Consider the following 18,405-nt stretch of genomic DNA (forward strand, 5'->3'; position numbering starts at 1 on the left):
ATAACAGAAAAATTACTCAAGAAGTTCACAATTGTAGTCTTATAAAAATATATTTATAAAATAAATAACAATGCTAAACGGTTTGACTTGGTGTAACTTAATTAAATAATAAATAGGGTGGATTTGAAGGGTTTATCAGCCTCAAGTTTTCTAATTAACTTTTGGGGTTTCTGAATATTAATAATGCATGGTTTAATTTCATCATTAATCTTTTTTGTGATATATTGTTCATTTCTTTCTTATTTGTTTGCAATGTGGTTAAGAAGTTAAACAACTTTGCTGCCTGAGGTACTGAAACTTCGTGAAATTAAATTTTAACTTTATGATAGCAGCAAGTTAATCATATTAAAATGGATAAATATATGAAAAAAACAATTATTCTATGTAAGATAAATTTATCATCTATTAATTTAGTCTATAGTTTTAAGTTAGAAGAGATTTTGAGTTCCATATTACTTGACACAATTTTCAGTAATAGTATTATGTTATGCATTACAAAAATATGATTAGATTGAGTCAGGAAAATATGATTAGATTAAATTAAATATGTGATTAAAATTAATATTTTTCCTCTTTTGTCGACAAGAAATTTTGTTGCTTATCTTTCGAATATACATAGGTTAACTCTTATCTAGTCTAATAGCTCGAAATTTATATTGGAGAAGTAACTTTAGTATAGCAAGGTCGATCAAAAAGGCAAACATGAATTCTCAAAGTTTAAGACAAAAAATTCCATTTGTTCAACCAATTCGATTATTCTTATGAATATTTAAAAGGGAAAAGGGTCTGATAAACCCCTCAACTTTGTCATTTGGAGCTGATATACCCCTCGTTATAAAAGTGGCTCATATATGCCCTTACCGTTATACAAATGGCTCACATATACCCCTGCCGTTACAAAATGGCTCACATATACCCCTGCCGTTACAAAATGGCTCATATATACCCTTCATTTAACGGAAGTTAAAAAAATTAGTTTTAAATTTATATTTATTACTTCTAATTTTTTTTTAAAAATTTTTAGGGGTATATATGATTCTATAATCAAAGTTCAAGGTATATTTTAATTTTCTTCATCCATAAATTATTTTTTGACTTCTTTTATTATAATTATTTGAATTTCTTATTCTTATTTTGTTTTTTTCTTTCATTCCTTAGTTTAAAGAATAAAAAATTAAACTATTTTTTTTGTGTGTATTGTAATTTAATTTCGTATTCGAAGAAAAAATTTGGTCATCTACCATAAGTTTTACAAGAATATTAGTGAAACATAAATAAATTTGATTATCAAAATAATACTTATAAATTAGTCATTGAAACAAAATAAAGTCAAAAAAAATATGTTTGACAAGGATTAAATACTCATATGGGATTATATTTTTTAGCAAAAAATAATAAAAATTTAGATTAAAATTATTTTTTTTTTTCATTTCCGTTAGAGAAAAAGCGTATATGTGAGCCATTTGTTTACAAATAGGGGTATATATGAGTCACTTTCATAACAAGGGGTATATCAGCTCTAAAACCCTAAACCCTAAACCCTAAATGACAAAGTTGAGGGGTATATCAGACCCTTTTCCCTATTTAAAATAATTTCTAAGATATCAATATTAACTACTACGAATTAGAAACTACTACGAATTAGAAAAGAAAAATAAAGTTGGCAAAAGTGATGGTTATGAATGTGCATAAAACGACAAGACAATATGTCAAATCCAATTTTCAAACGAAAAATAATTGTCTTCAATAATTAATTTTCTTTAATTGGTCATTGACGTTACGTTTTATGCGTGGATTGAATATATAGAGGTAGTTAGGAGTTCACTTAAATTATAAATAATAACACTTACAAACTATTTAAAAAGCCATAGGAGAAGTAATTTGGTTGTACAACATAATATTTGACTAGTAAATATAATTATTTTTATTGATCATATATTTGACTAGTAAATATAATTATTTTTATCGATCATATATTTGACTAGTAAATATAATTATTTTTATCTGACCAACTAAACGTGTAACATGCCTGTCCATCACCAGAAAAAGTAGGACCAACATTATTTATAACACAGTATTGCCTGATTGTTTGGTTATGGACCTACCCGTCCACGCATAATAGTATTTCTGTTTTCTAACATCATTTCTGAAACAATATAAGTATCTGATTTTCAAATCTACATTCCACTTTTATTTTAGGCTTAAGTCATATGCGGCCCCTTAAAGTTGTTTGAATAATTCACTTAGACACCTCAACTAAGACTATTACCTATTAGACACTTTAATATTAAAGAATATGTATCTATTGAACATAAAACGAAAACTTTTTTTAAAAATATTTTGCGTGTAATTCACGCGCATTGACTTAAAAAAATGACAAATAAAATTATGACACTTGGCACATGGACCCAATCTAGCAATAAAATATAATTTTTTAATTTAAAAAAATGAAAAATAGTTTCCCTTTATTTATTAATCACAAAAATATTTACAAAAGAATATCTCCCCCACCCCCACCTAACCCTTTGACCTTTCTTCTTCCTCTATCCATTCCTCTACCCAGTAACCCCGGCAGCCATCGTAACAAAAATAAAAACCTTCTGTTCAAATTTAATCTCCTATCATCTGTTATTCTCCATTTGTTTTGAGATTTTTGTGAAAATAAATAAACGTCAATAAATTGTTTTTAAGATTCATGACCAAGAAAAATTGAAAGTATGTTGAATTTTTTAATATCATCTTTAATAAATTAATGAGTGGCGATGTTTGTTCAATCGGAGTGATCGAAATAGAGATAGACGAATATCGATCAATTTTTAACTCCAATATTCGAATTTTTCTTCTTCTCACATATTAAATTAGCAGTTTTTCTTACAAAAAAAGAAAAAAAAAAGAATGAAACAAAATGCTAAGAATTTTGAAACCATTAGAATGGTGGGGGAAGAAGATAACCACTGATGCTAAAAATTTTGAAATCATTAGAATGGTGGGGAAGAAGATAACCATTGGTGCATAGGTATGGGGGTTGGGTTGGGTTGGGGTTGATAGAAATAGGGAAGAAGAAGAACAGATCTTCTTTTTTGTTAATTATTTTTTTTTAAAATTAACTTAGGGGTATAAATTAAGAAAAAAAAAGGAAAAATATTATTTTTAATGAATTAACGCGCTCAAGGAAAGTGTATTACACGTTTTTTGCCATGTCAGCATTTTGTGTCTAATAGGAATGACTTTTGAACAAATAAAGTGTTCAATTGGCACAAGGATTAGTTGAGGTGTCTAAATGAATTATGCGGACAACTTTGAGTGGCTGGAGATGACTTCGGCCTTATTTTAGTATATCTTGAGTTATAAATTTATAAAAATCAAAGCAATACGAGTAATAAATGTGTAAGTTTCTCTAGTTTCCTATCTATAGCTCAACATATTTTTAAAGAAATAATCACTGTGCGTAAGATGAGTCTCAGATGATCTTTTTTCTTCAACCCCTACATTGAAGCAAATTACAAGCTTTACAATCACACCAATATGCTAAAAAGAAACCAAAGCAGGTTATTCAAGATTCAAGGAATAACATAACAGAGTTCGGACTTCCGTCCATTCATCAGGTGGAAATGAAGAGGTAAAGGTTGATGGAAATTAGAATCATTTACAAAATAGGAAAAGAGAGAAACCAGAAGCATGAGGTGAGGACCAAGCCAACGTGCACTAAATCAGGTGCCTCCTGCCTCTATTAAGGGAACTTCTAAAGAAATTGTTTTTTTTTTATACATATTCTACTCCCTATGAACCATTGCCACTCCCACTTCCAGACTTCATGTTCATCGGTACAAGCACAGCATGAAAGAACAAGTGAACTCTAGACAAGGATTAGGAAAGGTTCAATGAATTTATGAGAGATGATGATTTTCAAGTACAACATGATGCAGTTCGAGATCCTTCTGCTGGTCTGTTTTCAAGAACCATTCCTGCTGGATTTTGAGTGGGTTGAGCTGTAGGCAATCGTTTAGCTGCAAAATGGCAAACTCCAAAGATTAAGGGAGTCGAAGCAAATAAAAAAGACATGCTATTTTTCTTACACAGAAGTAAAAGACCTACATAGAGTGCAAGCCCTAAAAGAACAAAAGTTTTCAGAATTTTAACCTGCTAGAGTTTAGGCATGTGTATTAAAATAACTTTCACACTTGTAAAAGACTTGAGTTGTTTCTCCCTATTCAATATTAGCATATTTTTAGAAAGATTGATAAAAATGTTGGAGGTCTCCATGTTGGGGCTTGGGACTTCCATGTTGGAGGTCTAAGTTCGAAACCCCTTGCCAGCGAAAGCTAGGGGTTTGCCTTCTGAGTTGAGCTCGTCGCACCAGGCTTGCCTAGTGCGGGTTACCTCTCCTATGTGGTTTGCGAGCTATTGGATAGGAGTGGGTTTTTACCCTGTGCGCACCCAAAGGGTAGCAGCTGTGGGATTCCGGGTTTCCCTTGTCATATATATATATATATATATATATATATATATCACAAACTATAATAAACATAGGGTAAAATTACTATGCTCGAATTCAGTAAGATAAAATATTTGAGCGAGGTTGAAGGTGGTTTGTTGTGAAAAAGGTGTAGCGAGAACTCATTTTCTTAACAGAGCGAGAAACTCATTAGTCTTTCCAAGCTTTTCCGATTGAAAATGAAGGGGAAAGAGAAATGTACACTGCTCTCTTCTCATCATCCCAAACAACAGGAAGGGAAAGAACACTACTTTCAGACAAGTTGAATCCCACAAAGTTCCAATCTACGAATTAAGCTACTGGAGATGCCAAACTATAGTATAAGTAAAACTAGGCTAAAGCAAATAGGCGTGCTTAAAGCTTTAACAAGAACTGAGTGCTTCAGCTCACCTTGCTTAGGCAGCACTTAAGTGCAAACACCAAGGCAAGGTTGTTGCACTATCTCCCTTCAACCCTTTGAGTGTAGGTTAAACAATAAGCCTAATGTTTTTTAAATTTAATAGTGATCCTATGTTGCTAAATCCGAAAGAAAATAACTTAACATATGATATTAATCGAAGAAAAAGAAACAGATATAATAGGATAAGCATAAGATGACAACCACTGAAGATAAAATTACATTTGACTTGCACCTTAAGATTCAATCACTTGGATGCATAATAATATTGCCTGCTCTCAATATACCATTAGAAATAAATGAAAAACACACAGAGCAACAAAAGGAAATATTTAAACGAGAAAAGAAATCATCATACCTATTTCATAGAAAATATCATTGACATTCACAGCAGTTTTGGCAGAGGTCTCCATGAAGAAGAGGCCATTTTCCTCTGCATACAAGCGTGCCTCCTGTAAAATCACCAAGAATACTATCAGGAAAACTGATGTACCAAAACAATGAAGAGATTGAACTACCTCAGTTACTGGATAAGAGAGAAACCTAATAAGGTAACTAAATACAAATCATTAAGCAGAGAGACAAAGAACACCGAGTTCTAATTATCTTCTCTAAGAATTTTCACTATTTATGACTTCCACATTCTCTTCAAATAAAGAGATTGTTTTTAACTTTCAAGGTTCCATAAGAGCATTGACATAGATCTAACAATGCTTAACCACAGCAAATTGCACGTTAGGTTAGGCAATGGATTGAGAACTCATCCCTGTTCCACAATTGAAGAGATTTATGTATCACCTAAGAGCCTACGAGTTCATATGGCCTATCTTATAATTGCAACAAACTAAACTAGAAAATAGCATTTTCAAAAAAATGAAGGCAGCAGACTTCTCCTCGAGTACTAATTGCATTGGATTAATTTTACCTAAAGTGACTGCCACAAAAAACCTCTGCCTATGAGAACATAGTAAAGCATAGTCAACTCCCAATTGAGATAAAGAAAAGCTGTACTGGTTAGCGCCCAAAACAAAAATAGGCTGATTATGATGAAACCTCTGAAGGCGGTAATAGATGTAGAGGATTCATATAGACAACACCAACTTGTTTAGGATTGAAACATACTTGATTCATATTGATTCCCACCAAATGAGTACCTTAGTTTTATATCGTGCTCGGAACTGAAGATCTTAGAGGGTGACTAAATGTTTCGGTCCTCTCAAATCTAGTCCAATACATGATTGGTTAAGAAAGCTTAAGCAATAATAAGCACCAATTACTACTCTCTTTTTTTCAAACGTCAATCTTGTAGATTGGATATGTTGTTAAGCAGAGACTACTAACAATATATCAGAATCTGCATCCAAGAACTGTGATATAAAAAGGCTAGGCAAGGACCAATAGGAGGAATGTCAATAAAGGATGATGGGCATAAAACATTGGATAACCAAAAAGTACAACTTACCTCTGCAGGAACGTTCCTTCGATCTTCTAGATCTGCCTTATTGCCAGCAAGAGCCATGATCATGTTAGAATTACCTGCCATGTTATCAGAAAATTGCTTATTTTCCTGAAAACCCATCTAAACAGGGTCGTGATTATTTCAAAACAAAATCTGGATCATCAAAAGTAAAGTTGACACTAGGCAGAAATCCATATAGGAAAAAATAAGAGACATCAAGATGATTTTTCCAGAGTTCTCTAGACATCTTAAAACGGAGCTGTCTGGGTTACTCAAAATAGAAAGAAAATAATAACTTTCACTTTTTTTTAATCTATACAGAGCAAGTAGGTTAAAGGGATGATCACCTTGCTTCTGCAATTCTTGCACCCATTTCTTTGCCTTTGCAAATGAATCCTAAATTAGCAGAAAATAAAAGAAAACAGCTCAATTTAGATGCATAGACATGTAGACATCCATATTACAGATTTGTGATCATTCAAATCCGAAGCAAGATAAGTAAAGTAAAAGCCAAAGTGAACATAAGCAAGAATTCTCTCTGAATCTCAATTCTATAGAGACCAAAACTGTATCTACTGCTTCTTTCATTTCATGAGAAGTCCTTCCACCACTAAGGAACAAAATTTTCTAGGATACGAGATACTTGAAAACCATAAACTGCATTTTGTGCACTTTTTTGGTTGACACTACTGAATTGGACATTTAATACCTTAACCTTCTAAATTTGAGAAAAAAAGGAGACCTCCCCATAAGGGGGTTGATTTATGGACAGAGAAAATCATATGGAGACCAGCATTAGTTTTTTTTCCGCCTGTAATTAGCTCCAAAATCTACTCTTTTCAACCTTAAAAATGCATGAAGTAAAGCAGCCATTACTCCTATCTCTTTTCACATGCACAACCAATATATTTATCAAGTAAAACAATTTAAGAAGGCCAACAACGAAAGCACTTGTATTGACCCATTTGAATTGCAAATTCTTCCAATTAAACAGTCTCTTACCGAGCTAGTGATATCATAGACAATAATAGCAGCTGCAGCTCCTCTATAATACATAGGTGCTAAGCTATGGTACCTCTCCTGCCCAGCAGTATCCCATATCTCAAACTTCACCGTAGCATTATTAACTGCCAATGTAGACGAAAAGAAAGCCGCCCCAATCGTCGATTCCTGCAATATCAACAATCAAATTTGAATACCGGATTGTAAATCAACACCCATAAATCAAAAATTACAAAACCCTAAAAATGTCAAAATTGAAAGGTCGAATGAAAAGAAAGAAGAATACTTGAAATTCAAGGAATTGGCCCTTTATGAATCGTATAACCAAGCTTGATTTACCAGCTCCCATGTCACCTAACAATACCTAAAAAAAAAAATCATATAGAAATTTACGATAAAAGATTTAAAGCTGTAAATTCAAATTCATTTCTCATACGCATGGATCACAAAAAGAAAAGAAAAAAGAAAAACTTTACAAGTTTTGCATTGAGATTGGTGTGCCCAGTGGATGCCATGAATAAAATTTGTTAAAAAAATAAGGAAGAAAAATGGAGAATTTAGAGAGGGAGAAGGGATCTGTTGTTTTCTTAATGCAAAGTGAAGAAGAAATAGTAACAAAATGTTGTTGTTGTACACCAAATGTTAATAATTCCACTGTTCTATTTGGACTTTTCTTATCAGCCACCGACCAGGCCTTTTTTTTTTCTCTGAAAAAGAAAAAAAAGTAGAGTAAAAAAATTGGTTTCCCATAATTTATTATTTTAGAAGTAGTCATGAATTTTTTATTATTATTTAATACTCTTAACAAATTATAATAGTCGTTGCGATTTAGTCGTTTATTTTACCGGATCATTATGATCTTTCAATATTTGTAATTAGAATTTTAACAATTAAATTATAATTTTAAATTCGTTATAACTATTATGATTAATTGTTTAGAAATTTTATCCACATAATTTTTTCATTTTGTTTTCTTCTATGAACAAACGCATAAAGAAATACTCGGTAGATTTATTAAAATTTCTTTAACCATAAATAAGTAGTAAATTTTCCTGTTCTTTCGCTCTAAAAGTAACTAGGACAAAATTTAGTCATGTTTCGTTGGAACATAGGAAGAAAATTAAAAAGGAGGAGGAAGAGAAAGTTAGGTGGATGCGTGTATTTTGGGGTCAAAATAACTTTCACATATAGTAAATAAAAAATTCATATTTGTATGCTATAGCAAATTTTGCATAATTGCGCTCCATAGCAAACATAAAACTGTATAATTCGCTATTCATATACAATTGTATAATTCGCTGGCCTAAATTGTATAATTCGCTGGCCTATTTCGCTGCAATTGTATAATTTGCTTTGCATACAGTTGAATCGAATTAAAATGTATGTATATTGCATAATTATAAGTGTATAGCAAAAAGATATATGTTTTTCTCGCTTTATACAAAAACAGAAACACAATATATACACTTCTGTTGTATAAAGCTAGAGAAAATTGTATTTCACTGCAATTGTATAATTCGCAATTGTATAATTCGTTGGCCTTTTTCTCTGCAATATTTGAAGTAAAATGTTTGTAAATTGTATAATTAAGTGTATAACACGAAGATATACATTTTTTCATGTGTATATACAATTTTCTCTCGCTTTATACAAAACAGAAACAGAATTATACTCTTCTGTGTATAAAGCGAGAGAGGCGAGCGAGAATGGAGAGTGGCGAGCGAGATTTTTGGGAGAGAGACGCAGACAAATTTTAGCTAATGTTTGCTATGGAACACAATTAAATCAAACCCTAGCTATTCCATTTAATTTAGGTTATTAGTTTGCTATTATATATATTTTTCCGTTAAATATTAGCCCTTCAAAAGGCCACCCCGCGTAAATTTCTGTTTTTTCTTTCTTTTTGGATGATAAAATGACTGACCAACCTAATTGGGCCCAGTAATTTTAGGTTGGCCTTGGCTGCACAAGCCCAATGTCTGCAGTATCGCAAAATGTTGTCCCCCAAAGCAGACCTCTCGTTCTTTCTAATCTTTTTTTCCTTTTTTCTTCTTTTTGGTTTGTATAATTTGATTAAGAATCAAACTTAAATGGTAAATAATTTGGGTTTATAATGTGATTCATTCAAAGGAAATGCTTGTGCAATGCCCTTTCAAATACAAATTTCCTGTTCAAGGATATTGAAAACATAATAAACAACTAATTGTTCCGACAGAAGAAATAATAAAACTCTCAGACATGGTCAATTAAAAAGTCTGATATATATATATAGTTTGAATATTTCAGTTGCACGGAGACATAATCGTTAATTTATTCATACAAGGTAATAGTACAAACTGGAACACACTACATAAGTTACTTGAAATGTAACTTGCAAATTCAGAGAAGATATATCACATTCTTGAGATTTGGAGAGGAACTGCTGCTTCAAGGGTCTCCTCCCTAGAGGAAACAGCCTGAACCATTTCCAGACTTCCATGTCTTTTGATGAGATGTCGGCGGCACGTTTCACCAGCCATAATTCCAGCTTCATACGCCCCATGAACCGACCCTTGATGATCATCACTGCTCACTGCTTCCCCTCCAAAGAATAGATTACCAATTGGTGCCCGAAGCCTATCGTAAGCATCCGTTGGTTTTCCAACCAAGTCATAAGAATAACATCCAAGGGTGTCTGGATCCGTACCCCAGTGAGATACAAGATACTGAACCTGTAAAATATACCGGATGATTTACAAGAGAGCTTACAGGTGCTTTTGTGCTAGCATTCTCTGATTACTCAACACTGCTTTAACTAAGTTTACGTTATAGGAGTGTTAGATAAACAAATGCAGATTTGCTTATAGTTTGCCGTAATTAATGAAAGGAATATGCATCACTTTCCCTTATTTATTCAATGTAGAAAGACAATTTTTGAAGTAAAATAAGAAATGAAAGAAAGTGATAAGAGGATGGAGGTGCTTCCTCATTTTCCCAATGACAAATTTTGAAGTAAAATAAGAAATGAAAGAAAGTGATAAGAGGATGGAGGTGCTTCCTCATTTTCCCTTCTACTTCTATATTTCGCTCTTTTCTATCGGATTGTTTTACCTTTTTACGTTAAAAGGACAGTGAAAATGAACAATTACCAAACTGTAATAAACTAATAATCGACATGAAGTGTGAACTCACCAATTGAACCAAAAATAGACCAAAGTAAACTATCATGTGCGCAACACTATAGAAATTCAGTCCTTTCTCATGCATGTCACTAGCTAAGACTTGTAATTCAATTGGTGTAGGAGCAGAGATTACTTACAGGCTTAGTGGCATCAGGGAACATCTTCTTCAACTGCAACATTGCAAACTCAGCAGCAGATTCGTCTGATAATTTCTCGAGGTCACAAGCAAGTCTTCCAGCAGCCATGTAAACAAGGACCGGATGTCCTGTTGCCTTGTGGAGATTAAGAAAATAACCGCAAGCATATGAAGTGGGTGCAACAACACCTAACAATTCCACGTTTGGCCAAAATACATTATCAAATCGTAATGCAATCTTGTTTTCATTGCCTACACCAAGATCTGCTATTGCAGATTGTTTCCATTCTGGCAGTTTTGGCTCAAACTCAATCAAGTTGGCTTTCAGAACACCTAGAGGCACAGTTATAATAGCAGCATCTGCAATAAAATTTCTCCCATCCTTAACTGTAACCATCACCTTGTTATACCCATTTGTAATCCTCTTGACCCTGGTAAAATTAGATCCATACAAAACAGTTTAGTTTCTTGAAAATAATTGGAAAATTTTATAAAAACAAAAGTTGGAAAAATACCATAGAGGAAAGAACAGGAGATATTCATGTTTGGCTGTTGAGCTGTAACTAAAAAGAAATCTCCATGGAGGAAAGGAATAATATTTTGTTTTAAATATCTTAGGAAATCAAGTAACCAAAGGTGTAAAAAAGTTGACCTCATTTCTTAAAATAGAAACAGGATTGAAAGAGTTCATATGGTTTTACAGTCATTGCAGCTATATCGAGAAACAAAGAGAAAAAGTAGAACTTCCGCATATTAGAGAAACCCATTTGCACCTGTGATTTAAACGGATATCAATGTCTTTTGATAAGGCCTTTATGACTGGGTTGTAACCTTGCACCATAAGACCATGACCACCAGTTAGAACTTGTTCCTGCATAAAAAGTTTAACTATCAATATTACTCGCCTAAAGCAACACAATTGTTCAAATGTTTTCAAAAATCATCTATCAAATGATTGTGCCCAATTTGCAATGTGGGAATAAGTCAAAATAAGTGACTGCTAGCAATAGCAGCATCTTGTAAAGCCCTTGTTTTAATCCTTGAGAAGTTACTTATTTCGAAATAAGACCTTATCTGAGCAAGATAATGAAATTGGGAACTGCATCAAACACCCAATAAACTGCTTATAATAAAAGTAAATGAAAAAACGCTTGCCTGATCCCAGGTTTTCAGAGAGATCGTGTCTGCATCTGCAGCGAACCATGCCTCCATTCTGCATATGTACCATTGCAACACCTCATGGGAAAGTCCTTCTTGCCTGCATTACAAATAACACAATATGTATGCGCAAGTATAACTAGATTCCACTTTCAACAGACAATAGCAGGCCACATGAGAAACATTTTCTCTGCATACCTCAATTCTGGATGTCTGTCCAGTACAATAGATATTGCTTGAAGAACTGACAAGTCATGACTATGCTCATTCCTCACTTTCTCAGTCTGCATAAGCAATAATAATCAGCACTGGTCTCTTTATAAAATCTTAGGAGGAACTGCATTTTTGAGTAGTTTAAAGTTAAAGATCAACCTCGCTGAGGATTTTCTTGAAAACTTCTCCAACTTGAACAACTGTGTTTTGAGGAACTTGATGACCATCCATGTCAAACAGCATGTAACTATTGAAAGGAAAACACGATTAAGCTCTTGACTGAGTTAATAGAATCTTCATTTAATTTGCATAGAAAAATAAAAAAGGAACAGGAAAAAGAGCACAGGCTTAAATTCAGGAAATGCAGGAGACTTTGAAACCAGACCACATTGGAACTCTGGAGGCAACTAAATTTCATTCCACCCAGGCCAATTGTAAGTCCTTTTTTTTATTTAAATACAAAACAAACTACCAAATTTGTTAGTGTCAATATTCTGATTAGTTGAATCAGGATGAAGTTATAGAAAGTAAAAATTTAACACCTATATCTAACAAGAGAGAGAGAGAGAGAGAGAGAGTGAGCAAACAAAAGAGGGAAAATGCAGACTAATTCATGATAAAATCATTTGTTCAATGTAATGTCATCCAGGTTACCTTTCTAAGTCATGGTCATACAGCACTGAGTTGTCACCACTAGTGCGATATAGGGTGAGCCCTAATCGACGTATCAATGGAGCCAACGGATTCTCATCACACACCCCGTGGAGCCTGAAAGAATGTTTAATGATCAGAGTCAATTAATTGCAGATTGAAAAGTTATAATCTTCCAGATCTGGGAAGATAATTTTGGAGGAGAAGTTTAAATTCCCTCACCATGATGCTCCCATATCAACTGGGCAACCAAATGAGTAGTCGGTATGTATGCGACCACCCAGTCTATCCCGTGACTCCAATAAGAGAACCTGGACAAATATTGAAAGTGTCGTTTTTAAGAATGAAAGAATAAATGGTTGTTACATGTGAAAGAGTTAAAAATCCTGAGTATGCCCACCTTAAAAGATGCATTGTGAAGGAAACGCGCAGCAGCTATCCCTGAGATACCTCCACCAATTACAATTACAGACGGAGCTGAACTATGCAGCCTACCTAAGCGGGGTGGTAAAATGCCTAGTCAAGCAAAAGAAAGGAGCAAATTAAGTTCCACCGATGAAATCATTAGAATAAGCAATATGATGGACATGAATATAAAGTTCTTCATTTATACTTCAACACTCCCGACAAAGTAAAAACAAAATGTTTAACGTGAAGAATTAAGATAAGAATAAAATTCCTCATGAGTAGACAATCAAAATGCTTGTAACTCAAAGTTTCTGGAAGAGAAAATGTAACATCAAATTTTAAATTCAAGTAAACACTCATTTATTGATATTTGCGGAAGCCGTCTAAGAGAAATTTTCATAGTCCAAGAGTTGTCCATTTAATAATATCCAAATATGGTGCTGCTAGCATAACACCATCTTAATCGTTGTTAAATAACCAGACGAATAAAAGATAATTCTAGCATCATTTATGTCAAACAGAACAATTCTATCCTAAGTAAGACTTGTACTACTATGACGAGATAATTATTTTATAGTTCTTTCAAGCCCCCAAAGTGATATCAACAACATCTGAAATATGAAAGAATACATAATGCTTGTTTGATCAACATTTTACCCGAGGTAATTCACTTCCCATTTTATAATGTCCGAACAGGGTAAGGCACTTTTGTGTATATTGTCCACAACCTATCCTTACTTGAATGACTGCACGCTATGCACATGTATCAATCAAGTGAATTTTGTTTGGCAGGAAAAGAAAAACAGAAATTCTAGTCGGTCTTGAAACAATTGCACATGGAGCTGCTAGCATAACATCATCTTTATCTTTGGTAGATTACCGGACGAATGAAATATAATTCTAGCATCATCTATGTCAAAATTTAACAATTCTATCCGAATTAAGACTTGTACTACTATGACTTCAAAGATTTCATAATCAGTAAGTTCTTCTGTGTTTTGGTTTCTTGTTCGTCTTTACTTAGTACTAATTCATTTAACTCAACAATGCCGCAATGGTTAAAATATCATACTCATTTAAACACAATCAGATGACATCAAACAGAGTTATCATTAATTGGAAAAACCACAGGCTCCTAGTTACAGCTCAAGTAAAACACAAATGATTATTTCATCAATTAAACAATATTGGAGTAAAATAGGGAACTCACCGTCAAATAAATTGCTGGAACCAGAATCATCTTTGATTTCCATGAAATCCGTGAACAAAAACGCCGACGTTGTTTAAATCGGGAGAGAAGAGTGAATGTTTTTGAACAGAGGAAAAAAACAGAGAAGGAAGGTGATTGGGAAGTAAATTACGGTTGTATAGGAATTAAGAAATTAGAAATTAATTGAGATGAATGATACAGCATGAAGATAAGAAGGCCGGCAATGAAGCGGCTGAGATTAGAAGAAGACCGTAACTTATCAAGCCAGCTCATAATCATAACCTGGATCAAATATCAACGCAACAAATCCTCCACAATTGATCGAAGATTTTTGCTTCGTTTGCATAGATCGACCAGAAATTAATCTCTGAATCGTAGTACGTCTCTCTCTCTAGATCTCAATAGTGAATAATCTCTCTTTCTCTCTCTATAAGGAAGAGTCTGGAAAAAATTGTAATGAAGCAACAAAATGGTGGATGTAATATGGTGATGTATTTATAGCGATGAACGGAGTTATAAGAGCATACAACTGGAAGCCAGCGCGTAATGCATGACATGTTCGCTTCACGTGAGCTCCCCTTTTCTTTTTTCACCTATTGAAGAGTAAAAACAAAAATATTACATTCTCTTGTTTTTTTTTTAGAAAAAAAAAAGACTCAATTTTTTTTAATTGATTTAAAAAAGAATAATTTTTTCTTTTTTACTAACATTTTAACTATAACTTTTCACTTGTCAGATATTTTAGGACATTTTTAACATGAATTTAATTTAAACTTAGTATCAAGTCAAACTAGATCATTTTTTATGAAAAAAAAGAGTATCTCATTATAATTACTCCTACTAGTTCTAATTATTTGTCTATTTTTTTTTAATTGTTCTTAATTAGTTGTCAAATCAAGGACCAAAAGAAATTTATTATACACTTAATTAATTACTTTGAAAAAGTATAACTTCTTGAAAAGTTGAGTTTTCAATCCATTCACTTTATAACTAATATGGTAAAATTGTAAAGGTACTATGTCAATTATTATTTTCTAATTTAAAAGTCAAATACTTGGGAAAAAAGTGAGTGTTAACCTCACAATTTAAAAACATATAAATATTTAATTACATTAAGAAATTATTGTAAGTAACTATATATAAAATTTAAATTCGTGACAAATTTACATTGTTCCTATATTACATTATGCACAAAATAGCCAACAACTCAAAGTTATTAATGATAGTCTGTTTTGACCAAGCTTTTAAAAGCTAAATGACATTTTTTACCAAAATTTTTTTTTAAAAAAAATCGTTTGACCAACAAAAATAAAATAGTAGTAGTGGAAGCTGTTTTTTATTATGGGAAAGTGTTAAAGAATAACAAAAGTCCCATATTGGTGGTTAATGAGATGGGTGGACTCGTTATAAGACTTGGGCAATCCTCCTTCATTTGAGCTAGCTTTTGGGGTGTGAGTTAGGCCTAAGACCTAATTTCACATGGTATTAGAGCAGGGTCCGTCTCACCCGATGTTAGGACCCCCGAAATCAAAATTGTCCATGCACCAGATGCTAAGCACTGGGCGTGAGGTGGGGTGTTAAAGAATAACAAAAGTACTGGGCGTGAGGTGGGGTGTTAAAGAATAACAAAAGTCCCACATTCGTTATAAGGCTTGGGCAATCTTCCTCCCTTTGAGCTAGCTTTTGGGGTGTGAGTTAGGCCTAAGACTCTCCTCCCTTTGAGCTAGCTTTTGGGGTGTGAGTTAGGCCTAAAATATATTTCACTGAAAGATTCAATAAATTTCTAAGTTTTTCTTTTAAAAAAACAAAAGTAGCACATTAATTATTTTTCAAGATAAAATAATTCTTTATCATAAAATTTATACTTTTCAAATTATTCCTCGTTAATTAATTAAATATATATCTTTTAATTTAGGAATATTTGTATAGAATGACAAATTAATAATATAAAATAAATATAGTAGCTATCGTTGTGTTACATAGCAAACTGTTTGTCAGTCCCTCTCTCCCTCGTATTTAACCTTTTTCAGATTTCACTTATCTTTTCCTTTATTTTTTTTTCTCACTTTTTTCTTTTGAAATAGTATTTCAACAATAAATTAAAAAAATAATCCTCCCTGTATAATTTTATTCTAATTCTAATCCTTAATAATCATATTTTCCTATATAAAATTATATTTTCTATAAATTGTAAATATCTCACATATTATTTAATCAGTTCTCTCGTATACTTTAAACGATTTTTCTCGCAAAATTAAGAATAAAAAGAGAATTTCATCCAAGGAAGAGAAGGACGATGCATGAATATAATGGTGGGATTGTGGGAACAAATAGATAGCTTACAAACGACTAGTTGTGCTAAAATGCTCATAGTTCTGTCAGTTTGGCTGGAATTGGACTGAAGCAAATGAAAGGGAATCAGAATCATTGAGTAGTTTATATATATATATATATATATATATATATATTGCTTATATGTATAAAATAAAATAAATTAATTTGCGATGAGTCACCCATCTATGGGCACAACTGTACGCAAGTGTTAGACCAACAATCCACTTGTGATGATGATGGTCCAGCACCCAGCAGTAGGGTAAAAATCTATGAAATTTTAGATTTAATATTTTTCAAGGTAAAATAAAAGATGAAGAAAAAAAATATTTTGCTAAATAATAGAAAAATATTATTTTGTTAGCAAACTGGCTAGTTCTAATCATGAATTAAGTAGTTAAATTTGTATGAAAAGAAGAAAGATGTAACTAGATTATCAATAGTAATGAGGTCATTACATTTGATCTCGTGTTTATTAAGTGGTTTTCACAGTGTAAACTTAAAAATTTGAAAGTACAACATACTGTTACATATATAGGTAACACATTGAGGACCTTAGTCAAAATATATCATTGTCTGTCTACTTCATAGAGTTTATAATTCAAAGGCATAACACATAAATATGTTCTTTGACTTGGCCTCAAATCACATTTATGCCATTCAACTTTGGGTGTGCACAAGTAGACACTTAAACTTGTATAAAGTTGAAAAAATAGACACACATATCTTACATGTCATTTTTCGTCCTACGTGGTGTCCTACGTGTATTTTGCCATGTAGGACTTATGTGTTTATTTATTTAAAAATTGGATAGTTAAAGTCTCTGTTTGTACTTTATGAAAGTTGGAGGTCAAAGTTAAAATTTGAAGTTAAGTTTAGGATCCAATATATGTATTATGCCTAATTCAAATATGGATTTATGAATATTCATTAGTTCCCTCGACCAAAAATGTTGCATTAGTCCAAAAAAGTGTCCAAATAAAGTGGTTTACTTCCGTCTGATTTTGTTCCGTGTATCAAATGTGTTTTCCTCTTTTTATGTTTTTAGGAGATGGTGGCTTGTAACTAATTGTTGACAAACATAATGATAAGAGAGGGACTTTTTTATAAAAGTCTTTTTTATTTAAAAAAATATACGATTCAATACAAAATATTATATCGATAAAGTTATATTTTTAATTTAGAACGCCTTCATAACTTTTTCTTTTCTGGAGTAGTAATTATATTTGTTGATTATATATGATTTATTATTAAACAAGATATTCAATTTTGTGATGCGTTTAATTATACGTATAAAATTTGAGTTTCGTCTCCTACAAACCTCAACAACGAAACTTCATTTGAAATGGGTCAAACGTCTTCATTGAATAACTTCAAATTTCAACCATAACTTCAAAGTGATAATTCCTAACAAAACTTAATCATCAATTTGTCAAAAATATCAAGAAATTACAAAATTCATTTGTATGTTTCCAAACTTAAAGAAACCCTAACAGTGGATTTTTTTAATTCCTTCTTAGCTGTATAAATAAAGCAAATCGATTAGAGGGTTTTAGATGGGGATGGACGTACAAGAGTTTTTATTAATTCACCCAATACTATATAAATCTACGACTATCGATAAACATAAATATCAGTAGCTCTCAATTAATTTCTAAGCACCAAAAAATGAAAATCATTGTTACTATAATATAAACTAAGAAATTATTATATTTTCCTTGTATATAAAATTATATACTAAATGAAATAATTAGGATAAGATGTTAACGTTTTCACCATAAGCT

General features: G+C 32.3%; 2 protein-coding genes across 2 annotated transcripts; both read right to left on the reverse strand.

Annotated features, from left to right (window-relative positions):
* Positions 1–3,470: 3,470 nt before the first annotated feature.
* On the reverse strand, positions 3,471–7,992 carry LOC107009039 (ras-related protein RHN1-like). The gene is made up of 7 exons (XM_015208297.2): positions 7,830–7,992; positions 7,640–7,717; positions 7,354–7,521; positions 6,699–6,747; positions 6,355–6,428; positions 5,251–5,344; positions 3,471–4,007 (listed from the first exon to the last, which is right to left on the reverse strand). The coding sequence occupies exons 1-7, from the start codon at positions 7,866–7,868 to the stop codon at positions 3,907–3,909; spliced, it is 603 nt and encodes a 200-aa protein (XP_015063783.1). The 5' UTR covers positions 7,869–7,992; the 3' UTR covers positions 3,471–3,906.
* A 1,600-nt stretch (positions 7,993–9,592) lies between these two features.
* Positions 9,593–14,770, reverse strand: LOC107011311 (probable polyamine oxidase 4). The gene is made up of 10 exons (XM_015210745.2): positions 14,291–14,770; positions 13,073–13,188; positions 12,895–12,983; positions 12,676–12,789; positions 12,181–12,268; positions 12,007–12,092; positions 11,806–11,908; positions 11,424–11,521; positions 10,652–11,081; positions 9,593–10,064 (listed from the first exon to the last, which is right to left on the reverse strand). The coding sequence occupies exons 1-10, from the start codon at positions 14,331–14,333 to the stop codon at positions 9,747–9,749; spliced, it is 1,485 nt and encodes a 494-aa protein (XP_015066231.1). The 5' UTR covers positions 14,334–14,770; the 3' UTR covers positions 9,593–9,746.
* Between the last annotated feature and the right edge of the window lie 3,635 nt (positions 14,771–18,405).

The sequence above is a fragment of the Solanum pennellii genome, chromosome 2 (assembly GCF_001406875.1).
Source record: "Solanum pennellii chromosome 2, SPENNV200".
NCBI lineage: Eukaryota > Viridiplantae > Streptophyta > Magnoliopsida > Solanales > Solanaceae > Solanum > Solanum pennellii.